The sequence below is a fragment of the Lampetra fluviatilis genome, chromosome 15 (genome assembly GCF_964198595.1).
Source record: "Lampetra fluviatilis chromosome 15, kcLamFluv1.1, whole genome shotgun sequence".
In the NCBI taxonomy this organism is placed as follows: domain Eukaryota; kingdom Metazoa; phylum Chordata; class Hyperoartia; order Petromyzontiformes; family Petromyzontidae; genus Lampetra; species Lampetra fluviatilis.
This window is the reverse complement of record NC_136289.1, coordinates 9,074,104-9,101,554: the sequence shown is the minus strand read 5'-3', so window position 1 is coordinate 9,101,554 and position 27,451 is coordinate 9,074,104. Positions and strand designations below refer to the sequence as shown.

The window sequence follows — 27,451 nt, the reverse complement described above, 5'->3', positions numbered from 1 at the left end:
TCTTTGTCAGAAAAAGAATGAATCAAGGCCTCCTAAGACGTAAAATATTCGTTACAATAACCGGCAGCGCTCATTTCATGTGTCTTTGCTGAGCCCGATGTCAGAGTTGAGTTTTCCAAACCCAACGTGGGATGTGGAACAGTGGAGGGGAGGGTGAAAGAGCGAAGAGATGGAGCGGGTAGTGAGGGCTACACGTGCAGAGGTTGAAGTCTTCTGGCCAAGCAGGTCGAGCGTCAGGCTGCTAAAATTTCCTGCCGCACCGCGTGCCTCCCTTTTGGGTCACCTCACATTGGAAACAAAAAATGTCACGAGGGTGCGACCCCCATTTTTGCACGGCGGAGACAAATTCGGTCCCTCTCACTGTCACATGCACTCATCCACCTCGTCCCACCCGCTCTGTGCCCAAGCGCGCGCGCGCACGCATGCTTGCGCACACACGCGCCCGTGAGTGTGTGTGTGCGTGTGCGCGCGCGCGCGGAGTGTGTGTGTGTGCATGAGTGCACACGCCCCAGACCCTGCCGCTCGGAGTGCGCGCGAATTAATGTGCGTGCGCAGAAACTCGCGGACCACCCCCGACAGATGCGCGCAGCCCTCGCCTACGCGAGCCCACTAATGCGTATCGCACAGTCCCCCGAGATCCCTTTCATTTGCGACATTATTTCTCGGTCTTGGGTTTTTTTTTTTTGCGCGCGAGCACTCGTGTGCGTGCGTGCGCGCGCGCGTGTGTGTGCGCGCGCGCACGCACGCGCGTATTGGGCCTCTTCCAAATACAATTAAAAACGGTGAACGAAAAATGTAAATTGCGCTCCCGTCCGTGCCTGTCCGCCTCTCATAATCTCCCGCGTGTCCACCCGACTCTGCTCGTCCGGATCCTTCCTTGTGATCAGCAGCAAGGAGAGTAAATGGGAGCTGACAGGGCCGGGAGGAAATGGATTGGGGTGGGGGGGTTTGAGGCTCGAGATGGCTCCGGATGGAGGTGGGAGCTGGTGTGAAGACCCCTCGCGAGCACCTAACGCTGATGGGAGCTGGCAGTGCATGCTCGACACACATACACCTTGACTCGGACTGGGAACAATATTAGCTCTCGCTTGACAAAAACCCTTTTGCTTCGGCACTTGAAGTATAAAAGCCCACAGGTGTCAGAGCCGATATATTTTTTTATCCGTACATATTTTGTTTATATTTCCACGGGTGATTTTTTTATACGCTTATGTATTTATTCCCCCGCATGACAATTCCTTAAAATTTGAAATTCTGTAAACGTATGAATGTTTTTTTTTGTTTAAATGTAGGAGTGGAACAGTGGTGCCTTGATTAGCATACTGCACGATGAACGCAGATCATTTGAGTTGGATTCCTCGTCAGGATCAATATCAGGGCCAATTTATATCTTAGTCCGTGATGCGACTCCCCTCCTCCCCCCTCTTCAACAACCTACACTGACCAGTGTGTTGAAGTATGGTCAAGCAACTCCCACAACTGGCATGGCATGGAGAGGCCTTCATCCAAGATCGGATTGACAATGGGCCGTAATTTATATTTTTTGTGTGTACTTTTAAGTGGTATTAAAGTATTATTTCACCTGTGAACTGCATAGCACAGTGTCGATCAATATCTTAATCTCTCCGCTGCATTGACAACCCCTGACATTTACAAGGGAAAATTTCGGGGAAAACCCCAAGGTGCGTCAGTGAGAAATGGCATCAAGCCAAAGCTGGGACAAACCAACTACGCAGAGACGGACGCCCATGAATTCCAGCACAGCAAAACCGGATTTGAACTCTTACCTTGATGGGGTACAATTATTTGTTCACTGCATTATCCATCCGCTGCTCGATGAAGACCTTCCCAAGCCATCGAGCTCCTGCACATGAGCCGATTTGTGTCGCTCTATCTCCCGTAGTGGAGGTGCTCTTTCGGGCGTGTTCCCTTGGCTGACAATACACAACATGTGAAACCAACCCCTTGCAGGCGGGTGTGGCAGCCCTCAAGCTGATGATGTCTTATCGGCGAAAGTGCCCCCCCGCCACCCCTCTGAAAATTAGTGAATAACACTGCTCCAATGGCTGTCTCTCCGTTCTTACTTTCCATCGCTGATATCGTCCCTTCTACCCAAGCCCTCTTATTTTTATTTTTCCCCAACAGTCAACACGATGTCCCTAACTTGCTTGCATCCTCTAATTCTCAACATTATTAATTAGCCATCAATAAACCACATCTACTCGTGAGATTTCTGGGCGTGACTCTTTGTTTATTTTCGCTGATCTGCGAACTATTTTGTATGTGGCAGGTGGCGTGTGATTGTTGTACCCACACACACACACGTGGCTACGTGTCAGGCGGGTGCAGTTACACGTGGTGTAGGGAGTTGGGGAGGGGGGGGAGGGGAAATTGTAACTTTAAGGCTTGTTGTTTTTTCTTTGTCAGCAGGAAGAATGAACGCCGCTGTGAGAAGAGTAAGCAGTTTCAGCAGCAGGCGGCGGTGGCTGTGAGCGGTGCATTTATTAGCGCCAACACAATTAAGCACCGAGAGTCAATAGTAGCGTCCGTGGCCGACAGCGGCACAGTTTGCATGTCAATCCCGCCGCGTTAGCTGCAAAAAAAGTGGATTTGCCGCTCCGCTAATTCATTGAATGCCACTTAACGCAGAGCGTGCACGCACCGATTTAAAAAATGAGCGCAACAACGTAATCATTGCTCGGCTTCGTTATCAAACCGTCTGTCGGTGCATTTTTTGTTTGTTAAATTTCAATCAATTTTGCTGGTAAGAAAATAACTTGCGACCTTTCGCCGCGGGGAATTTCCTTTAGCGAGGCCTGCGAGGCACGGACAGGCCCTCCCCGTGTTTACACGGGTAACCCACAGGGATGCAAACCCAAATGTATCCGCTCAACAAAGGCTCGCGTCGGTGCCTGAATTAATGCCGCTGATTTTTTTTTTGTTTTCTCCAGGTCCCAACTCAGTCCGCTCCCATAGGCCGCGCATACGATTAAAGTGTCCACTCCTCTTCGTTTGTTTGAGATCCCCGAAAGAGTCCTCCGCTTTATCAAGCTGCGGGTTGTTTACTCTGTTAAAAGTTTTTTTTCGTCTCTCTCTCTGCTGCATCAGCTCTGCAGGAGGGATCCGCTGAAAAATATTGCCTCGACTTACAATTTTGGTTTGTGAGAATGATACTAAAGATTTATTTTTTATTTAAATAACTGCTCGATACGAGCTATAAGTGCTCCGATACGTGCATTGTCTTTGTACTGTTCGCTTTTTGGCGTTCTCTGATCTGACACTGGTGTGACTAGGCCCTAAAGAAGGTTGCCTCTGGTGTAAACCAATCAGTTTCAAAGGGTGTTTAAAACGATGGACTCAATTTCAAAGCAGTATATTTCACGATGGCAACATTTTACAATTACACGAAACATTTCAAACGGTTTTAATGAGTTATCAAGTTTTACTAACCATTTTATAAATGCTATATGTGCCCTCCACCTGCTGTACGGACAACATCGAGACGATAGTTTAATTCGTCCCAAACGCCTCTCAAAGTGTCGTCTTCTTCCACTGAAGTCACCGCTGCGGTGATTCTGTTTTTGAGGTCATTCAGATTAGTCGCTAATGGTGGCACAAAAACACGGTCTTTGACGTATCCCCACAAGAAAAAGTTGCAGGGTGTGGTGATGTCTGGGGATCTTGGGGGCCAAGAGTGTAGCGCCAAGTCTTGGGGTCCCGTGCGACCCATCCAACGTTGAGGCAGCGCGTCTTGCGAATGACTGAGGCTAGGGGCTGTTTGTGCGCTGGGAGAGGCATCGAGCGGTAATCATTTGAAACTCTATGCCCCGCCCTCTCTATGCCCCGCCCTCTCTATGCCCCGCCCTCTCTATGCCCCGCCCTCTCTATGCCCCGCCCTCTCTATGCCCCGCCCTCTCTATGCCCCGCCCTCTCTATGCCCCGCCATTTCAAGTGGTAAGTGTTTCATTCATGGGCGGTTCGTAGTTGCAGAGATATAGCGATTTCAAATCGGGAACATCGTTTTAAAACACCCTGTATTATCAGAGCATGTTTGCTTGCATGTTTTTCCACAAGTACGTGTGGCTCACGCAGACTTGATGCCTTGCAAAAGGTATCTATTTGGTGTTTCAACATCTTAACACCTGTTTTATTGCCATGAAGGGTAGGTCTATTATTATGTTTAATAAATGTTTGATTCTGGCAAAAAGGTCCCATAGATAAAATAAAGCAACGATCCAAAATATATGCAGTATATATGTATAGTCCCTTTGTTAATACACTGCTGGATGAAGCCCTCCCCTTGCCGGCCCACATTGGAGGGTTGTTTGGCCATACTTCCCCACGCTGGTCTGAACTGAAGATCAGGATTTAAGTTATGACATGAGATGAAAGAGAGCATGATAGGGTGCATTTGGAAAACTAAATTTGATCATTAAATGTGACATACCAAACATAACGGAAACATTGACAATGCCAAAGAAAATGGATCAAAAACTGAAAAGTAACCAACAAAGCATGCAGATATATGCTGGAAATTACGCTGAGAGATGGAAAATAGAGCGCATGGATCAGAGAGGAAATGCAAATTAAAGACAACATCTTGATTCTAGATTTGAAGCTTTCGTGACTGCAAGGATTCATATTCTTAGGTTTTTTCGGTAAAGTCACGTAGGTAAAACATCAAAATTAATGAAAATAAAATAAAACAAAAAATCACGACGTTTCGGAGGCAACACAAGTCTCCGTCATCAGGTGGGACCGTCACAGCCGAATTAGGCTTGTGTTGCCTCCGAAACGTCGTGATTTTTTGTTTTATTTTATTTTCATTAATTTTGATGTTTTACCTACGTGACTTTACCGAAAAAACCTAAGAATATACCATCTTGATTGTCAAGTAAAAGTAAAATGTGTGCTGGGCAGGCCGCGTCGCTAGATGGGATGATGGCATAATGGACGAGATTTGGTGAGAGAATTTCATCCGAAAGTGAATGCACGCCCGAAGAGGACATGCACCGCAGAGACGGGAGTCATGAAATCAGCGCGTGCGTAGGAGCGAAGTTGGATCGCAGCATCGCAAGACTGTGGGGGATAGTGGCAACATGGGGAGTCCTTCATCCAGCAGCGGACTGAGCCCTCGTTTCGATTTAAAGCTTTCGTGACTGCAGGGATTCATCTTCTTGGTTCTTTCGGTGAAGTCACGTAGAAGGGAAGAAATAAAATAATAAAATAATAAACATAATAAAACAATTCTCACGACGTTTCGGCCACAACGCAAGTAGCCGTCCTCAGGTGAAAACCAGGTCTGTCGAGGCTCCAAGCACGTGTGCTGTTTCATTCAGACGCTGTCGCCTCGACAGACCTGGTTTTCACCTGAGGACGGCTACTTGCGTTGTGGCCGAAACGTCGTGAGAATTGTTTTATTATGTTTTATTTGTATTATTTTTTTTATTTTATTACTTCCCTTCTACGTGACTTTACCGAAAGAACCAAGAAGATGAGCCCTCGTTGTAAGTTACTTCTGAACACCACGGAAGCATTATGCCCGTGTGAACGTTGCCATGTACTTAGGGCCCTGAGAGCAGTCCATAAATTTGTAAAAAATAAATAAAAAATGAACTGCTTCACTGACTTTGAATTCAATTGAAAAAAAAGTTTAAAATTCAGCACTTTGCAGGATAAATTAAATAGGAAGCTCCATCCAACCATCAAGCCACAGGTGAAGTGTATTTTTAATGATCCTTGCGGGCAACCTTTTAAATTGTGCTTCTCTTCCTGATCGCTGAATTGGTCTAAAGTGAATGTTTACCCAGCATGCCGATCTCGTGCGTAGTGCCTAGGGTTAAAACCAAAATACGCATCGCCACCGGCTAATTCCGGGTTAATTATTCTTTTTTTTCTCAGAAACTTCCGTGACCGGAAAATGTGGCAGGATAAAAAATAAAATCTGTTACTCAAAGCAAGCGCGAGCTTGGGCAGGGAACGTCGCTAGATGGGGATGATGGTTGGTGGTCGAGAAGAATAAATAATGACAGAGGGGCAGCCAAGGAATGAAGCACTCATGAACATATATCCACCCTGATGGTGGTGGTGGTGGTGCGATTAAATCAGCTCTTGTGCGGATTGCTAGGTGGAATTATTATATCGCAGGATCAGAGGAGATGGCCTTGCCTTGGGGAGGCCATCATCCACAGTGGATTGATCATGTCTGGTGATGATTATGATGAGTAACAGCCAGAAGCTGTTAAAAATGCAGAATTATTTGCGAGAAGTTGGCAGCAAGGAGCGATAATTTACCCTGGCCAATATGTTTATCGGACGCGCGTGTGGGCGCGCAATTTGGCATAATTTATTTAATTTTATACTTTTACTTTCGACGTCGTGTGCAGCCACAGCGCTTTTTTTCCGCGGCTCCCAGATGAGTCGTATCGGCACTTCCGTACGGTTGCCTGCGATCGACAGCAGCAATCGGAGAGCTTTTTGGGCGGAAGCGTGAGAGGCCGCTGTCATTAAAATTGATTTACCCCCCCCCCCTACCCCCCCCCCCGCAGCCTCCACCCCACCAATCCCCCCTCCCTTCTCTTTCCTCTCTATTTTTTTTTTTACGGAAAATGCTCAACAATTTCCGTCGTCGTTGTCGTCGTCAGACTACCGCTGCTGCTGCTGAGCAAGCAGCGCTGTCATCTCAAATCTTGAGGGTTGGGAAGCCAGGGTGGGAGGGAGGAAGGGGAGGGAGGGGAGGGAGGGGAGGGGGGAGGGGAGGGGAGGGAGGGGAGGGAGGTCAGGCAGGTGCCTTCGCCGCTATGGTGCTGGTAGTGCAGCAGCGGGGGATCTGGTGATGGGTTTTTGAGGGTGATTTGTGTTTCTTGTTGGTGTCTATGAACACAGTAACACACAATGGGACTAATGTTACACGGGAAACCCGCGTTATACCTTTGATTCAAAAAGGGGGCACATAAGCAAACAAAAAAAATACGAAAAAAAACGACATGATGAACGAAGTAAAGTGCCGAAAGACCGAGCATCTTTCTCGTCTGATCGTTAAAAAAAAAAAGGAGGGCAGATATGGCCGGCCTGGAGGTGGGAGGTAGAAATGGCTGTGTGGCTTTTATACGTGTGCACCGGTCAAGCCGTTGCCATTCCGCTTGTGCTTGTCCCTATCTCCAGCTGTGTCCCCCACAAACTGCAAAGAGAAAGAAAATAAAACACAAACAGCTGAGCTCGTCTCAACTTTGTCCGGACGCACAACTTTAATGGGTCTCAAAGCCACCACGACGGCCGCCACTTGCAGGCCACGGCATCTGCACTGTGGCTTTTGTGGTCACGTCAGGATGCACTCCCCGACTGTTATTGTTTTACACGCAAAGAATGCAACGAGAGAAATTGTTTGGTTTGCTTTTGTGCTCAAGTCTTGAGTTGTTCCGGTTTGTGCTCCATTATTAAGATTAATTATCATCGTGCGGAAAAGAAGAGCTCTTCTCGTTGGCCATGGCTTCTCTGCCCTCCTGAGGATGCCCCAGGACTGCGTTTATTCTACCCTTGCTGCCCCGGCTATCGCTTAGGCACATTGGTGGTGGTGCTATGAGTATGTGCGTTGAACTTCTTCAGCACCGTACGTAGTCAACCGTGCCAATCGTAAGTCTTGGGCTGTGCCACTCTCTTTTTATCTCTCTCCCAGAGTGCCCTGCCATGACTTCCATTCAACCCCCACTCCACCCATAATGTGATTCTTCGTTTGCTGTCAAGTGTCTCGGCATAAGGGTGCGTTCACCACGTGCTCACGTAAACCCTGAGTGTAAACCCACTGCCTACTCCTGCCCCGTGCAGGCAGCGACGGTTATTTGACCATTCCTCACCACACTGGTCAAGTAGTAGGGAACAATGGATTTTTTGCCCAATTGTTCTCCACGAACCGCAGTGCCCAACTAAACCTAGATTTGAAGCTTTCGTGACTGCAATGATTCATATTCTTAGGTTTTTTCGGTAAAGTCACGTAGGTAAAAATTTGAAATTAAAAATTATTTATTTTACTTTTATTAATTTTAATTTCAATTTTTTTCCTACGTGACTTTACCGAAAAAACCTAAGCATACCCAACTAAACCTGTTTTTTTTTTTACGTCTGCTAGGTGGTCACCCATCCGAGCACTGTGCAGGCCCCAAACCTCCCCCCCCCCCCGCTTAGCTCCCAATATCTCGCGGATTCGGGTACAATTCTGGCGATTTGGTCACAGCCATTTGCATTTGTTGTTGTTATAAATCCTGTATCTCTTTCACGCGACACTTCGTACATGCGCGGCGTGCAACGCACCGGCATCAGCGGCGTACAGTGCGCGTTATTTATCTGAAGCAGCACTGTATGCAACGGCGCTGCGCCCTCTTTTGCCGCCAAATTGATCGAGTGCGCCCCGAGCTTTATAATGCACAACACCTGCAAACCGCGGTAATAACAATCTTTCTCTCCGGCCGCTATAAGTAAGCGATGGGGCTGCGTCGCGTTCGGATTCCGCGGCTGCACAGAGGGCCCATCACCATCCCCACTCACCACCACCACTCATCACCCCCGCCGCGCTCAGCTCTTCGGCTGCGGGCGAGGTGGAACGGCACGAGTCTCGGAGCTGCTTTTCCACCGCCAAAGTGAGCGGAAATGGCCACATCGATCTGTTTATCTGTGGCCGCCTCCATGAGCTCAATTCAGCGTTGGGCGGGTGCGGGGTGGGCGGGCAGGCAGCGTGGCAAGCAGAGGGGTTAATAGCACTGGTCAACACACTTTTTCTGGCATAAGGTATTCCAACGGTTTTAAGGTAATTTTGGGGTGCTGATTCCAAATCTGGCATCAGTTTTTGTCTATCACATCAGGTTTTCGAGATATTAAATATTGAATTTTCAATAAAAACTGCGGAAGAAAAATATTTAAATGTGGATATCTACATAAAATGATATTATAAACACACTATCATAAAAATACAGCACCATATTTTAACACTAAAGCAGTCACTGACTCGCAACAACTTGCAATCATAAGTGACAGAGTTAATTTCGGGTAAAATCAATGAAAATGGCGTATGCCGATAGCAAAAAATGTTGACCAGTGTAATTTGATCCATCAATTTTTTTTTGGTTGTTGTTGTTGTTGGTCTCGTAGGCTTTGTAAAGCGGCCCCCTCCGCGGCCTTACGAGGTCACCCTTCCCCGCCTCTCCACCGGTTTTACCGGCAGCGAGGGCGAAGTTTTGAAGACGCCCATCGCTGCATGCCGATGCCCCCCGTGACCTCGGCCCTCATCACCACTAGCCCCCCCACCCAACCCGCCCATTCCCCCCTATATGCCCGCAGCGCACACAATTATTAATTACCGCTCTTATTGTCGCGAGGCTTTTGTAGCCTGGACCAATTATCGCAGACACTGCCCTCTTAAACCGAGGCACTTATGCCTGTTCCAGCCACATAAGATCATCAGCGGGTCCCCGAACAGTCATTACTATTGCCGGGCAAAGGCCAACGATGCTGTAAAAGCAGCATGGTGGAGCATAATTGTCTCGCTCTTATTATTCGGTATTTCATTTACCTTTCAGCAGAATACATAGATATTATTTTATAGCCTTTTTGTGTGTCCGCTTTGGATTTTTTTTTTTCGAAGGATGTTTTTTTTTACATAAAAGTTTCATACGGCTTGATGTTCAAATATGCAATTCTACTTTCCGTTATTTTTATTTTATGGATTAGCAGCCATCGGGAGTAATGTTTGGTGGGCGGGGAAAAATAACATTTTAATCCGAAACGACGTCCCCGGCTTTAGGGTCGTTCGTCGCGTTTAATTTTGCGTGCGAGATGCATCGGAGTGATTTCAATTTGTGTAAAGTTTTTTTGTTTGTGTGTTCCACACCACCACTTAAGGCGGATCGATCGCCGCCGGTGCTCCCGCAGGTTCCGGCTGCACATCTCGCTGGGCAAATAATAACAATACAGCCGCAACGCAAAATTCCTGCGCTCGCAGCCCCGAGACGGGAGCACCTCTCCACGCTCGCTAGAAGAAGCAAAAAAAAAATAAAGCACGCTACCGTACACAGACAGGTAATGACAGCTGATGTTTACAGCCACAAAAATCTGGCCCGCTGGGACGACTCCACGTGTGTGTGTGCACTGGGTCCTGACAGACAGCCCATCTCTCCCCCCCGCCTCTTCAGCCACCTCAGCCATCAAGTGCTGCCCCCCCACCACCCAACTATTGCCGTGTGTGCAGTGAATTCGGCAGTGAATGCAGAGCCCCCCCCCACCCCCTATTCCATCCGCACCTCCCTGTTGCCACCAGTCATTGAGGGACATCCTCTCGCGGGGTGGATGAGATCAATACCCTGGCTGCTTGATATCATCGCTACAGGTCTGTCTGGCGAAGCTTTTAGTAAATCAAAAACACATTTGGAGTCCTCCTTCCGAGCGCTGCATTAATCCTCGTCTGGACAAGGCGTCCTTCCCCGAAGGAGACGGTGATAGAGCGGAGAGGGGAACGGCTCCTGCTGAGAGATAAAAGAAAAATCTGCACTTTTGCTGGATCATTTTAAATGCGGTGGCAGCTCTACGGATAATGCAATACCAGTAATTATAATAATGCGGTAAAAATGTGTATTGCCGGCTGCGACATATCAGCCTGAACCAAGTAGCTGCCCTCATCCAGTACAGTATTTGTGCATGTGATCTAATCCATCTGCTATATATGTTCATAAATCTGACCTTTTCACATAAGTAATGTATTCCCAATCTCGCGAACATTCGCTTACGTCTGGGATACAGTACATAACGTTTCCCACGTTTAAAGCAGCTTGCGTTTTTCGTCCAGAAAACTGTTTGTGTACGAACGGTGTGTCACTGCCATTTTCTACAGATGCTCACATATCCGACCCTTGTATATATATATCCGCCTACGCTTTTAGTCCCAAAGCGAGCCAGATATGAATGCCCTCTGTTTACGCAGGAAAGCATCGGCGAGTGTTGCCAATTGGGTTGTTTGGTTAAATCCGTTATGTACGAGTGTCCTCCGTGTGGGAAGCAACCCGCAGCACCCGGAGAAAACCCCATCACTCGTACGAGGTGCACACGATACGCTCCGTGTAGACGGATTCCGTCCATACACTCAACGCAATACCATCGACTGAGTCTCAGCAATCTCTGCACGATCCACCTACCCTCATGTACCAAAGTGCTGGATCACATCGCCAGGCACCGCCACCACGCCCGCAACCAAGTTTGTGTGAAGATTACATTGGTCCAGTTCGCCTTGATTTACATTCCTATCAGAATTTCTATCACGATTTGATATAGTGTTCTTTTCAATATGTATATGGCGTATACATATATAACCATTAGCTTGTTATATATTTTTTTCAAGATTTGAGATTCACTTCCTCGCCTGGCCATCGGGCTGTTGGTTCACGTAGCTCGCGCATAATGCACCCGAGATCGATCAATCATGGATTCATCATCATCATCGTCATCATCGTCTCTTTGGTTTGGAGCTTAGAAACATCAGAAGCGTGATGTACGGTGCTCCTGGGCTCGGGGCAATGCAGCAAAGGGAAAGTCATGCGCCGGCCTCGAGCGAGTCAGAAGCCGGAGTGTACCGATGGGTCGATAGTGTTGGAACACGAGGTGCTGTCCTTGCCCTTTCACTCTTCAGCCGTAAGCTCTGCTCGCTGGGAAGGCTGAGCGAGCGAGCGAGAGAGCGAGAGAGAGAGAAAAAAGCAGCGTCGAGGCAAAGTGGTGGAATGTTTATGAGCAATGAGACGGCACAGCTTTTGTAATTGATACGTATCATTACGGCTGTGTTGGCCTATCTTAATGTGTTAGAAAATAAACAATTATAATTTAGGCTTGGGATGCAGCTGTGCCACGTTGATTAGTGAGTTGTGCTCTATGGGCCCGATAACCCGAGTTCGATTCCCAAACGTGGCTTAGATTAGTGGTGATATCTGAACATGTACTCAGCTCAATTCAACCTTAAATATGTAATAAAAAAAAACATCAGCACTGGGAAGACAGCTAGCCACGCCGCCCACTCATGCGGCATACTGGCACTAATAGGTGCTGCTGTTGCATCAACAGTCTGTGTTGGAAACATGTCTTTGTTTTTCATGAGTGGGTATGTCTGTGTGCGAAAGAGCGCGGTCGTGTAGTGAATCCGGCAACCCGAGTTAGATTCCCGCTCACAGCCAACACCGGTGACGATTATCTAAACCGGTCCTGGGACCCTAGGTCAACTCAGCCTCAAATGAGTACTCGGTGCAATATGTAAACATCGCCACTAGGGAGACAAATGCGTTCGGGCGTGCTGCTGGCCACCCACGCCCTCGTGTGCCACGTCAGCTATCATAGGTGCTCGCTAACAGCACTTGCCCCAACAGTCTGTTAAGGCTACACGGGGGATATTTGTATTTTGCGAAAGAGAGAGGGCCGGAATATTTGGGTGCAACCCGCATGTGCGCGCATGCATGCATGCGTGAGTGCGTGCGTGCGTACGTCTGGCAGGATTTGTACCGTTCGCAAAAGGCACGGCACGGCATGGTCGGCAGAGCTGACCGAGGGGAGAGGCTCTGTTTGCTGGTCGTGTCAGTCCATCCCATTGATCTGCGAGTGATGAATCGCCCTTGTTGATTCAGTTCCGTCCAATATTACACCACCCGTCCCCTCCCACACTCGCCCGTCTCTCCCCAAATTGACTGCAGAGAATCAGAGCTTCCCAACGATGGCAAACACTCAGATAAGAATGCTATTCCATTAAATTGTGAGGTTCCCCCCCCCCCCCCCTCTTTTAGAAGTTTGGTATGAGTGGAACGGACTGGTCCTAAGTGCGGTAGGTGGCAATGTTTGTGAGCGAACCAGGATGGTGTATGCGGTCTGCATGCCCTAGGCACACTTGCACAAACTCATGGAATGTAACAATTGCTCTCGAGTATGGATGGATGAACAGCAACTTTTAAGTCTACGTTCCATACTATTTATTCAGAAAATGGATTCAATTGGCGTGCGGCAGATTGCTTCAATGCCTCCGTGAATTTTTTGGAGTTCACAGTGGTTCACTACATTGTGGTCGATGGTCTGGTCGGCGTTTCTGCAATTGCACACTGGGCTTTCTTTAAATTTCCACAAACCAAAAGGTCGTGGGCAGTTCTGCCGTGAGACATAATGATGAAACTTCAGCCCAGTGGCAACATCGGCATCAGCAAACCTCGCTAAGTCTTAGGGCCCAAAGCAGGCCACGAGCCTCCAAACAGCCTAAGGAGCCCCATGATCATAAAATAATAGAGGATTTTCAAAGATCGGTTCGAAATCTAATGTCCTGAGCCAGTTAACATTAAGGATACAACTAATGTATTTAGTCTCTACATTGTCTGCACCTCTCTTCTCTCTCAGCTCACCACATTCGTCCTTTTTTGTCTAAATCTCTTCCGTCCTTTTCCCTCGGATTTCCATTCACTGAAAAGGCGACCGTCAACCCTCCAGATAACATTTCTCCTTAGGCGGGCCCCATCCCCCTGCGCCCTGTGAGCCAGCCACACCACTTGTCGATGCCCTCTCCCTGCACCCTGCGAGACAGCCACACCAATTGTCGATGCACCCCCCCCCCCCCCCGCACCCTGTGAGCCAGCCACACCACTTGTCGATGCCCTCTCCCTGCACCCTGCGAGACAGCCACACCACTTGTCGATGCCCTCTCCCTGCACCCTGCGAGACAGCCACACCACTTGTCGATGCCCCCCCCCGCACCCTGCGATCCACCCACACCACTTGTCTATGCTCCCACCCCCACACCCTGTGAGGCAGCCACACCACTTGTCGATGCCCTCCCCCCCACACCCTGTGAGCCAGCCACACCACTTGTCAATGCCCCCCCCCCACACCCTGTGAGGCAGCCACACCACTTATCGATGCCCCCACCCCCACTCCCTGTGGGCCAGCCACACCACTTGTCGATGCGCTGCCCCCCATACCCCCCCCATCTCCCCCCGTCAGTCGTCGCCCTCGTCGGATCGCCCACGCGATTTGAGGCCCTCCGCGTGGCGGTGTCGAGACGCCGAGTTGGGTTGAGCGCCCGCGCGCGGGGTCACGCGCGGGCTCGGCCCGTCGAGACCCCCGGACTTTAACTCCACGACTGGGAGCTTGCACGCCGCTCATAATTGGTACTTTCCAATTAAAATGGGCTGATTAGGGCAGGCATGTGCTGCTCTCACACTGTGAGATAGTGTTTTGGAAACATCTCCCCTCCCCGGAAACCTTGCTATTTTGAGGCAATTACCACACGGCCAGAGGGCCTTAATTGCTTAATTGTGCCACGACCCCTGGATGAGGTTACGAGCTGCCGACATGCTATTAACGTCCCGCTTTATCCGGTTTTATTGGAAAAATTATACACAAGTAACAGCGTGAAATGCAGGGCTGGAACGATTCACCCACGCCCCCAGAGATCCGATGATTGGTCGCGATTCAGTCATTATACGTTTCAAGAATCAATTGGTTGTTTTTTTTTACTTTGCGTGACTGGTGGAACCTCTCATGGCTGCAAGGTTTAGGTGAACTAATTCGGTACGTACATATAATAAATTTGCGAATAATTCACAGTCCTTTTCCGATCCACTGCCGCACGAAGGCCTGCCCACACAGTGTCAGTCATGAGTGTTGTTGGACCATACTTCGCCACGCTGGTCAGTGCAGGTTGCTTAAAATAGGGGTAGCACGCAAAACAGGTTCAGATATCACTGGCCACTGATATTAGCCGTCGTCAGAAATCGAACTCGGGTTGCCAGGTCCATGACCAGTATGCGAACCACTCCGGGCAGTGTTGCTTCTCCCACGTGTGACACAACAAACCATGAATGTGGCAGGGGGGAAATGCTGATGCTTACACCTTACACATGCAATTCGAAGAATCTATATTAGTCAATCAATTGACGCTTTGTCCCACCCCCAATGTAGTGTAAATACGTGTGGTGTGTGTTTTGATACAGTGGAAGATGAACAAGTATGCACTTCCCAATTAGTTGTGGAATTCATGCTATTATTTTTTTTAGTTCATTTTGAATAACCACGTGAGAAATTAAGAGACCAGAATAGTCTCATTTGCAAGAGCGAACTGCGGTATTGGTTTGCCAGTCGGGGACAATGTTTGCTATGTATCAGCCTAATTGAGTAATTTGTAGGTAATTTTAGAATTTTGGATTTTATGAGTCAATACAATTCCCAGCTTTTGTACAGAAAACCCAGGCGCAGCCCCGTAATGTATGTATGTTGAACTTCTTTTGCACCGTACATAGCCAACCATATTAATCGGATGTGCGGGGGAAGGACAGCAAGCTAAACACAAAAAGCACTGCAGGAAACGTTTCCACGAGATGGAACTCTAAGAGATCCTCTCTACAAGGTATTTTGATCTATCTTTCCCTTTTTTCGTCCACTCTTCCATTCTGGTTAGAGGTGAGAGTACCATCATTTTCCGTCATCGCACACGACCTCTCGATTGGCCGTGGTGTACCGATTTATACTGCTAAGTGGACAGAGGAAAGGGGGGTGGGTGGATTTGAGAAACTTGCAATCGTTGTTTCAATTTCTGCGCCCGAGAGAGCAATCCGGCGACCTCTGGATCACAAGTCCAGTGTGCGAACCATTGCATCACGGCAACATCCCCGAGCTCTGAAAGTTGATTTTAAAAAAATATTTTGTGCGTCCATTAGATAGGCTCGATATGGATCAAGTCGGCTAGGCCGCTGCTATATATTTCTATCGGTTGAGAGATCACAAACGTCCAAGGGAATGAGTCACCTTCAAAAGATAACTTTTAAATATCCTCAGCAGAATCAATGTGCTTAGCGTGCGCTTATTTTCTGCAAAAATAGATTACCTCCGGAGTATTTTATTTCTTAGCTTTATGTTTTGATCCCCCCCCCCCTCGTCTTTCCTGTACCAGGCAAACCACTATATTCTGTGAAATGCCTGAATTCACTTTCACGGCAATGCCAATGCCATAAAATCTCGACAGGCGCAATCCCGGTGCACACCGCTGCACTTACATCGACGGGTTATTTTTTTTGTTACTTCTCTTGCTCTTTAATGCATTGCTACTTTTTTTCTAAGTGACTCCCCTCTCTCTCTCTCGAAATGAGACGGAAACGCGATCGAGTGGGCTGAGCGGCATGAACGCAGTTGCGCGTTTCCAGCACAGACGGCTTCAGGCGGAGGTTTCGGGGTGGCGGGGATGGGGGCGGCGATCAGCAGCGGCGCTGGGCATCATCAAAACGCCCAAGCCAAAGCGTAGGGAGGGCCCAATGCATCTCAAAGGGGTCCCTGGATTCATTCAAAAATAGGGTTGCACCAAATGTCAGCTCGTTTTGAGATTGGAAGAAAAAAAAACATAAAAGGCCAATTAAATTACACAAACTAATGAATCGCTTTCATTTCTGGGTTGTCTGCGGCCCTTTTTTCTCATCTCACCTCATCTCTGGCTGTTGATTACAACTCTCTCATTTCACTCCATTTTACATCTCGTGTTATATCTCTTCTCTCATCTCGCTACATCTCGGTCTCTTCTCTATATCGGACGAGGAGGATGGGGGGGGGAGGGGAGGTATGGCGCCTCTAATGGGTCCGCACCACCATTAGGGGCTCTCCGTACAGAGGAAGACTTGGCCAGGATTCGTCGGGGTCCACTGGAGCTCCGCGCAGCCTTCCTCTTACACTCAATAATGCCCCGTAGCCAGATTGAGCTAATGGGCCGCACGTGCTCAGCTCGGAGACTTCGAGTCAATTGCTTGAGCGAGCGAGGCGGATATTCCGCTGGAAGAAAGCACGGCTGGGTTAGTGCGAGAAGCGTGCGCGCCGTGGAGGAGAGCGAGAAAATGAGAGTGATTTGAAGGTAAATGAGCTCTCTAGGGAACTTTAGGTTCTAATCATGGTCCTCAGCAGAGCCGAGGCTAACTGCTCGCCATCAGTATGTCTCTGTTTTTCACTCTCTCTCTCTCTCTCTTTGCTTTCTGCATCTCAGCGGTTGTTTTTTTTCTCTCTTCTTCTTTCCCCGGTGCTCCTCCTCCATGAGCTGGACTCCATCGCGTGGCTATTACGTGCGCGCAATCGGTGCACGTACGCGTTAGCAAACGCCGGTTTCGAGAACTCGGTTCGTCCACTTTGTTCAACGGCGTTCTCGCCGGCTGCCGCAAAAAAGAATCTTTCACGAATAACAACTTTTAGGTGTTCTAATGTAATCTACCGCTGGATTAATGCCTCCCGCATGCCATGTTAGTCACGTGTGTTGAATGGCCATACATCACCGCACTGGTGGGTACTGTGGACGTTATCAATGACCTGGAATCAAACTCGGGATACCGGGTTCATCTTGCAACAACATACTAACCACTACCCCAACACTCCACCACTCCACCGCCAAATAATTAATTGTAATGTATTTGGAGGGGGGGGGCAATATTTAAATCTGCAAATTGGGTCTGTGGCACTAGTGCGCACTGGCCTATTATGTAAGCAGCATCACCAGTTGTCTGACATGAGTCTTCAAAGCAAATGATGCATTTTGTTTATACCCAACAAACAAATACCAGGCAGCTGTGGGAATTGAACCCATCGACCATGTGCGAAGTGGCTCGGTAGCAGGGCGTGGTAAACACGTGGCTTTACACCCACCCTGGATTCCAAAGAAGGGTGCGTAATTGGGCACCAAATCCGGCCTCGTCCTATTTATGTGTAATCCGCCAATTGGGTTTGTGTGCCGTCGCGCCTTTGAAAACGCAGATCGGTGAGCCCACACGATCGCGTCCAATCATTCGAACGATGTTCGTCGTAGCTCATTGCGGGTTTTCTCTGTAAGTTGTCAAAAACAAATCGTACCCTCTTTTTTTACCAGTTCATCTTTCCCAACGGAATTGCAATGGCTAAGGTAGGAAACGAAACTGGTCGGAAAATTGCATTTTAAAATTTAACAAACCAAATAAACAAACAAATTAATGGCATATAAATACAATCAAAATGAAACGCCTGGCAAACAAAAAAAAGCATATTCATTGGGCCGTTGCATTCTGTCTAGCACAAGGGACTAATATTTCTTGTACGTCAGCTCGCCGTTTGTATGCGGGGGGGGGGGGGGTTATTTTTATTTTTTTCCCAGAGCAGCCCGTTAAGAGATAAATGATCGGTATTGCTGAGCGGGGGGGGGGGGAGAATATTGCTGCGGTGGTCTGTGTGCATCGATTGCCTCTGGGTTGTAGCGGATAGCCGATCGGACTCCGCTAATTACCAGCGCCCCAAGGCCAGTTACACAACCCTGGCAGCCCGGCCAACACAGGGGGCCTCTCGGTTCATTTGTCAGCGGAGCAAAGGGGGTGTGGGAGGTGGAGGTAAATTCTGTTTGTTGCAGGCGTTTTAGCAAGCCGATTTGTTTTCTTTTGATGTCGGGAGAACCAAATTAAATCTTAAAAACTCAACAACCCGTGTAGGGGCCAAGCGCCCGACTCGAAACGGCACCGTTAGAAAAGCGGGGAAATTGTTACAAGGCTCTTTCAGAGGTGTACTTTACCCCACGCCTGGTGCGATTTCATTGTTCATACAGATTCTATACATATACGCATTCAATAAATGAAGCCATTGTTTATATATCGAATGAATTTCATTTTGATAAAATATTAAATATATTGTAATGTCTATATAATTATATAGACCTATATATTATAGGTAAAAAATACTAGTGTTCAACCATGTCCGTTGCTTGCATTTTCAAGCAATAGATTCCAGTAATGTCCGTGGCAATACCATCCGGACCTTGCTAATGCACATCCTAAATGCCATTTCTCACATTCAGAAGACATATATTGCTGTGGCAATCCCAATCCTATCTGAACACCGTTGTTTATGCTGCTATCGTGCTTAGGGTGCCGGTATTCGAAAGAATCACGTCCGGCTAGTTTCGGAAGCATCAGATTCCATCGGAAGGTCAGATTTTTAGCTGGCATTTGTCAGCTCGTTTTGGCTTTTACTATTGAACTGTGACTCCAACCATCCATGCAACGGCTGTCGGAAAACGGAAGGGGGGGGGGCTGGTTTGGAGGTATTAGTGGGACACCTGGGAAATAAGGATGCTTTGCAGTTCTGCTCTGATGATCCTGTGATGTACATCAGTTTAGCTTCAGCCCAAAAAAAAGGGGATAGTGATGGGGCCCCTCTCAAAAAGCCTGTTAAGTAGTGACGGCCGTAAAATCAGCGTGTCTTCCCACCCCCCCCCCCCCCCAATCTTCATACCCTCCCGTTTCAGATCGCTGCCCCCTTACTCTGCACCCCCATCTCATAGCCTCCGCCGGCACCGCCCACTAATGTGTGCGAAATATTTCTGCCGCTCCCTTCCGAGCGTATTGCCCGCAGGAGAGCGGCAAACGATTTTGGAGGGAAATTGGCTCGCTGAGAGGCCGTTTCATTTATACAGCAGCCGGCACGGACGCGCTACAATCTCGACAACCCACGGCCGTGACACATTACAAATACAATCTGAGGACCTCTGTGCATGGCCAACAGACCTCTGACCACTCCAATCCTCGTGCCTCCCTTCACCCCTCCTGAGTACCCCCCCTCCCACCCCCCCTCCCACCACACTGCCTCTCAACCCACCGCCTATTCCCCTCTCCGCGTGGATTTGAGAAATCGTTTTTACGGTTTTTGGCGTGAGATTGATTCTGGAGGCTCGCGTCCGCGTGTCACATTGCTCGCGTGGCGTTCGCCGAGTGAGGGGGGGCGGTGTCGGAAGACCGGGTCGCGTCGAGCGGGCGGCCGCGTATGACGGACCCGTCGCGATGTCGCGGGTCCTTCTCCCCACCCCGATCGCCCCTTATCGAACACGAGTTTTTACAACGTGTCAGACAGACCTCAAGCGTCCAGCCACTCGATACGACTTCTCCCAGCGCACGGCCGCGCCGAGAGGAGAGAGAGAAAAAAAAATACAATAACCAGCGCAAACGCTGCCATAATATCAACCGATACAAACAATGTCAGTGGACTCTGGCTGACTCGAGCCATTTCGACCACTTTACAAGTGCACAGCAGCGATGTGAATTGTCGAGCGTGCAACGGTCCTTTTGTTGCAACGCTATGATGTGGCTCGTGGAGCTTGTTTCTCCAGATTCCACAATGCCCCTCAGTGCCGGTTGGTGAAGGCAGGGAGCCTAGATACGAGAGCATAGAAGTACGCTACAACAATTGATTTGACTACACTGCCCTCTGCTGCACAGGAAGAGGTCCCGCAGCAACCTACAACGCCTTTAATGCCGGTCGCCTATCCAAGCACTTTGCAGATGAGTGATGCTTAGCATCTGAGATGTGATGAGAGCGGGCGCATTCTGGATGATTGTAACAGAGCAGTTGTGCAGTTTTATTCTACACCAAACGATAAGATGAATGCGTACTGATGGGTTAATTCAGTTGTTATATTAATCTACTTGCGTTTATTTCACAGTGTTTAAGTACCTTTTCCTTTATCGATATGCTAGGCATGCGTCTGTTTTGTGTATTTCAACGGTGCCGTATTAGTCATCACACTTCTTAATGTGAAAGCGAGACGTGGACTGGGTGTTTGTTTGTTTGTTGAACTTGCTGAACTGCACATTCCATGTTGTGTTTCACATGCCTGGGGGTGGAGTGGTGGAACAGTGGTTAGCGCACGCTGAGCTGTGTTCGATTCCCGCCCACGGCTAACATTAGTTGCGAGTGATGTCCGAGCCAGTCCTGAGCCCCCCACTGACCAGCTTGGTGAAGTATGGTCAAACAACCCCCATGCAACACGGTATGGGGAGGCCTTCATCCAACGATGTATTAACAAAGGCTCTATATTATTGTTATTATAGTATATTTCATCTACCTAAGTGAATGGTAACAATATCGGCGTGGGCTTTACCGTATTCTTGAAATGAATGTTAAATTGTCTACTCCCAATTTATTTACATATCCCATAAACATGCACATAATTATCGCCCTTGCTTTAATCTTTAGCTTTTGTTAATTATTTAACCATCATCAATCTGTTGCAAGGATCAGCTGGACCAATGAATCTTTTTTTTCATATATACCTGAACATTCCAGTCTTGGTTTTAATCACAGGACATGGTCAGGGACGCGGTACACAATGCCATCGTACCGATGATGTGCCTGTTACTCATTTCAGTTTTATTCTACACCAAACGAACAGAGCTTGTTCCCAACAGGTCAATTGCAAAACACTAATTTGAGAGAAACTTGATCACCCACAAAACCTAATTGTCTTGCAAGTAGGCATTTGTTGAGAGTAAGTGAATTCAGTGGCTGAAGTGAGTGAATTATTCTGCAGTCGTCTATAGGGAGATAATACAATGAAAACGACTGCAAGTGAATAGTAGTGTTCCATTGAGGCTGGCGTGGGTTATCTTAAAAATGTGGGTTTTCATGTTTTTACAGCACTCGTCATGATTAAACAGCCATAAAATGCCAGCAAAAAGCCTCATCGAGCACGAATTTTTGTTATTCAATAATAATGAATATTTTCAGGCGGCAAATGTATGCCTAAATATATAAATATTCATATATTTTGACTACATATAAATCCATGGTTTTGCTGTTTGACAATGCCAATTTTAAAGGGAATCCAATACCTAAAAGCGCAATATTTATGGAACTTCACAACATATGAATGTTTCTGTGCACTTTGTGTTGCCTGGCACCTTCGTGAACCATCTGCAAGATCTCTAGGAAGCCCCTCAACACAACATCTCATGTCTCGCGATGCAACGAATGCATCTGATTCCTGCACACGAGCTGACTTCATCGCTCAACTTACGCGGTTAATGTCCCCTTGCACGTGCCCCGGCCTTCGCCTGCCACTCCAGCGTTAGCCTTCACCGCCGGCCATCGTCTCCTCCAGCGACGGTGTCCTTCCAAAGCCCACGTACCTTACGTCGTAATAGACTTGCTACGAGACGTATGCGAACTGCAACAACAACAACAAAATGATGGCACAGGGTTGAATTCTTACGCGTAAATGCGCCACGTAATAGTATCACAAGGGTGACTTTACGTTTTCGGTCACATCATTTATTCACACGGTGGGTTTTTTTCTGCTTGTGCCTCTTTCCGCTTTGTAGGTGAATTTCATCGGCGTTGGCAACCAGCAGGGAACGCCTTTTGACCAGCGCCATCTCATGGAAGTTAACTTAATTGACCCCGTGCCGTTAGGTATTAAGAAACACACAGTTTACGCTTTCGCACCAGAAAGAAAAAAAATGCAAAACAAAAGATATATAATCCTGCGCGTCTGTTGTGTGCAGCTGATCTAGAGGCATCTACACAGGTGCAACACGCAACAGAAATGTGATTCCTAGCAGGTGACGGCGACCACATCACTTCAAATATTACAAGCTATGGGCCGCTTGTGACCTGTTTGGTTTTTCGTGAGTAATTTTCCATAATCCACGGTGCCCCTGTTGAATGTGTGGGCATCGTAAATTACTAACAGTTATGATATTCTTCTTGGTTCTTTCGGTAAAGTCACGTAGAAGGGAAATAATAAAATAATAAAAATAAAACATAATAAAAAAATTCTCACGACGTTGCGGCCACAACGCAAGCAGCCGTCCTCAGGTGAAGAACAAGTCTGTCGGAAAGACAGCGTCTTATTATTTTATTATTTCCCTTCTACGTGACTTTACCGAAAGAACCAAGGAGATGAATCCCTGCAGTCACGAAAGCTTTAAATCGATATTTACAACGCTTTGTGGATCCACTGCTGGATGAAGGCCCCCCCACATCGTGCTGGGTTGTCAATGTGGGTTGGTGAAGGGGAGAGGCCAGGACGGGTTCAGACATCGCTCGCCACTCAACGTTAGCCAAGGCTTGGACTCAAACTCATGTCACTGGTTCCATAGCGCAATGTGCTAACCATTAAGTCACTGCTCCACCAATCAATATATATATACGCATATATATTGTAAAAGACATTTCCGAGCATTGATAGCCATACGTATTGGTAGACATATAATGGTAGCTTGATTGTGATCAAAAGGGACAGCTGCCATTGAAGAAGTGATCCACAAAGCATATCCAGTACAGCAGTGCCAATAATGCTCCAGTCAACCTCGCCAGGCCAGCTCCCAAATTCCCCCAAGTTCACCACACCACAGGTGCCCCCCTCCCCCCAGCAGCTCACTCCACACCTCTCCTGCATCCCAGAGGTGGTGCTAGACATCAGCAAACTAAGCAAATGCTTCGGGACTCAAACTTCTCAAGAGGTCACAGATGTGTGAAAAGAGCAAACAAATTGCGAGCGAACAAAATATCTGCACGAATTTCGCTACTGATATGCATTCAACATAACTCATTTACACACTAATCTCTCCCATCCCCACCTTATCTGTATCTGTCTTCTCCCATCGAACCTCATCTTCGCCCCTGCGTCTCTGTGATTTCACTCCACCCCTGTCTCAATTGCATCTCTCTGTGTCACCTTCATCTGTCTTCACGATAGTGACGTCTACATTCGTCGACGTTTCTCTCTTCTTGCTGCAGCTCCGTCTCCTCTCTATCATCTCCCTTCCGACATTTCGTAGGATTCATATTCTTGGTTCTTTCGGTAAAGCCACGTAGAAGGGAAATAACAAAATAATATGAATATAAAACAATAAAAATTCTCACGACGTTTCGAAAATTTTCTTGCTGTGGATTTCACACCTGATGATGATTGCTTGTGTTGCAGTCGAACCGTCGTGAGAATTTTTATTGTTTTATGTTTGTATTATTTTGTTATTTCCCTTCTACGTGACTTTACCGAAAGAACCAAGAATATGAATCCCTGCAGTCACGAAAGCTTTAAATCGAAATTTAAATCTCGCTAGGAGTTTATAAATGGAAAGATGGGTGGGTGGCGTGGATGACGGGAGGAGGGGGGGGGTCATCCAAAATCATTTCCGCTTCGGGCACACAGTGGGCAAATGCCACCACTGCACTCCCCACTCTCCGTGAATGTCCCGCTAGGCTGCTGCTGCTGCTGCAGGCAGAGGCGATGTCTTTCTCGCATATCCTGGCTGCCTCTCCATCGCGGCTCCCCCCCCCCACGCCTTATCTGTCTGCAATGACGGATAATTAAATATGTATCGTTTGCTGAAAATTTTCTATGTGGGCTAACGCTTTAAAAATTTATGGCCTGAATGAATAAGGGCCAGCCTCGGCGGGCCTTAATTAACGAAGCAAAGTCAAATGACCCGACTGTGTAATTAAGGAAGAATAAAATATCAGCTAATTAAATACATGTCATATTACCGGTAATTACCCATCATTATTCCTATAATTTAGTTGCATGCCTAACTGGAAGCTAAAAGCCCTGCTTCCTTTAAGCCAGCAAAGGCTTATCAACAAGAGGCCTAGGTAAGATGCTGTAAAGATTGCCAGAGGGGACATGCATTATTTCTTTTACAACTCTGCGCAATTAAAACATGTACAGATATGCCCACATGCAAAACTGCTACGCTCCGCTCTGCCAGGCTACTGCATGCAGCGCAATCACGCTTCCAGCAAACGGCAAGTCTATTGACGGTGATTTAGCGCACACTGGACTTGCGATCGAGAGGTTCGCAGGTTCACTCTCCCAGCGTGGCAGTTGAAACCGTGGGAAATTTTATTCACATCTCCCCTGCCCCGCTCAACGGTATTAATGGGTACAACACAGTCGATCAAGCAGGCCACGCGTGGTGGGGTGAAGTGTGGGTTTAGTGGATGCCCTTCCTTGAACAAGCAATTGCGTGGGACGGGAAGACTAATGCGTTACCATTAGCCTTCACGTCCCACTGCATTTGTTTGGAATTTAAAGTTTGCCTCATTGTCTCAAACCTAGGCACGTAGTATAACCAGAGGACTAACGCGGGGGGTGGAGTGGCAGCACAATAGTTGAGCACGGTGCTCACTGTGAACTTGGCAACCTGAGTTTGATTCCTGATGACGGCCAACATCGGTATCTGAACCAGACCTGAGCAACCCCTCCCCCATCCTTCAACAACCTGCACTGACCAGCATTGTGAAGTATGGTCACCCCCCCCCCCCCTATGAAAAGCAGAGCACATGTTGAGTAGGGTTACCACATTTTCCACTGTAGACCAAACCTGACCATATTTCTCAGTCGGCCTTTGTCTGGCCAAACTGGGCAGTGAACCGTGTTGAAAGGCAACACAACCCCAGTACCAGATGTTTGTAGAAAACCAAATGCTGGCATCTGAACGCAGAGGCCAATTCCTGGACTGGCGAAGTCAAACGTGGACATTTGGCTGCTATAAATTTACGCATGATAAGCCACTTCGTTGAGCTACCGGTCGTGGCCAGGTCTCTTCTGAAAAAGAGCTGTATAGCTCAGTTGGCCTTACCTGTTAAAATAAAAATAGTAGTAATAGGAAGCCCTCATCCAGAATAGGATTTTGACAAAAGGTAGTACATTAAATTAGCTATATAGCTAAATGGGCCTTACATGGTAAGATACAAAGGTTCGTTTTTAGTTTAGTTTTCATCCAGCAATGGATTAACAATAGGCTCTAAATTATTACTGTAATCGTTATCATAATAATATACCGCAGTACAGGGTGCAAATAATATTCACTCACACGTAAGCATTTATAAACAGTGGTTATGCATTTCTATTTTATCCGACTGGACCGGTTCAATTGCCGGCCATTGCACATCACGTGGCAATTGGTATATGAACCTGTCCCTGGCCTTCCCGTAGGTCAGCTCGGCCTAAAGTAAGTGCCTGGTGCCACGGGTCAATGTAAACACAAGGGACACATAGGCAGCCATGCGTGCATGACGAAAGACTCCCCATGCCACGTCAGCCATGGGGGTTGTGTGACCATACTTCATCACTCTGGTCGTTATGTGTGTTGGTGAAGATGAAGATGTAAATTCCGGGTTCAGATGTCACTCACCACCGTGGCCATAAATCAAACGCAAGACGATGGGTTAACAGTGCACAAGTGTGCTAACCCATTGCGCCCACCAGTCTGCCCATCGTCCCATGTTGTATCGGCCTGAATAGGTGCTCGCTTACATCGTCACTCTCTACTCTTTGATTCTTTCGGTAAAGTCACGTAGTTAGAAATAAAATAAAGCAAATCACGACGTTTCGATCGCAACACAAGCGGTCGGCATCAGCCTGATGGATTCCTGCAGTCACGAAAGCTTCAAATCAACATCGTCACTCTCCTCGAAAGCCTCTAAGTCTTTTAACAGAGTACTGCACGTTTGAACTATGTTTTTTTTATATTCTTCTTCGAAATGTACATAATACAGTCGTACATTTAATTATATGTACGTACATTTCCACGCATAAGTATGCGCGTATGTACGAGTAGAATATTTATGACACACACGTGCGCGTAATGCTGATATAAATTAAAATTAAAATAGCAATCTCGTTAGAGTAACGGTCCTTCGTAATATGCCCCCCACTCACTATGGCTCCCAAAGCCCCCTTTGTGTTGCAACCCCCTTTCGCTACAGAAATAATACATGAAGCCATTACAGCTCCATCCCTTAAATAAATAATCTGAATTTGTCGATTTTTAAGGAGTCTGCATGTGTGGCGTATGTACGCTAATGCCTTACACTTAACGCTGGAATTTAACCGTCAGGCTGAAGGGCCAATGTGGGCCTTTGTGCTCACGCGACTCCAGTCCAATATTCGGGAAAGATGGAAAATGTAACGTCGGCGACAGGACGTAGAGATACAATGTCGGTGTCGGTTAGATCAAGGCACCTTTCTGGTTAGGGGCCGTCCATAAATGACGTCACGCACCTAGGGAGGGAGGGGGATCAGACATTTGTGACTATGACGAGGGGGGGGGGGCGGGTTGAGAAATGTGACGTCACATCAAAATGCGCAACTTTAAAAAAATATAGAATTGTTATAACAACACTAATTGTTATAAAACACTCCTACAACATCAGAGTGCAGCGCCACATTAAATACGCACTACAATGACGATAATTTAAAGCGATTTGAAGCATGTTTTATTTTCAAAATGGAAAATATGGTTTTGGGCGGGGGGGGGCAGAGCTTTGTGACGTCATATTCGAGGGGGGGGGGTCTGACTTTTTGTGACGTCGTGTGACGAGGAGGGGGGGTCAAAAATCGTCCAAAATCGCGTGACGTCATTTATGGACGGCCCCTTAAGGGGCATCTCCAGTGCTTTGGCCAATACCCTGTGACGTCATGGAACGCCAGTTCAAAGGCGATTTTTCTCTAAAACAAACGGTGGTTAGGCAGTGGTTTGCAATGCTACGCTCTGAAAACCAAGCAACCTGAATTTGATCTCTAATGTTATTTGTAGAAAAGAAACATATGACGTGATTCATCTTCTTGGTTCTTTCGGTAAAGTCACGTAGAATGGAAATAATCAAATAAAAAAATAAAACA

The 27,451-nt window shown here is 47.5% G+C and overlaps 1 protein-coding gene across 13 annotated transcripts in view; it reads left to right on the top strand.

Annotated features, from left to right (window-relative positions):
- FGB (fibrinogen beta chain) overlaps nt 1-27,451 on the top strand; it is a 100,232-nt gene that overhangs the window by 52,156 nt on the left and 20,625 nt on the right. For 5 of the 13 annotated variants that reach the window (XM_078863153.1, XM_078863152.1, XM_078863151.1 and 2 more), the window contains exon 3: nt 22,143-22,233. The exons of the other annotated variants lie outside the window; for them this stretch is intronic. In XM_078863153.1, coding sequence (XP_078719279.1) covers nt 22,143-22,233 — 91 coding nt within the window. The remainder of the gene's footprint in view (nt 1-22,142; nt 22,234-27,451) is intronic. 13 annotated transcript variants of the gene reach the window in all.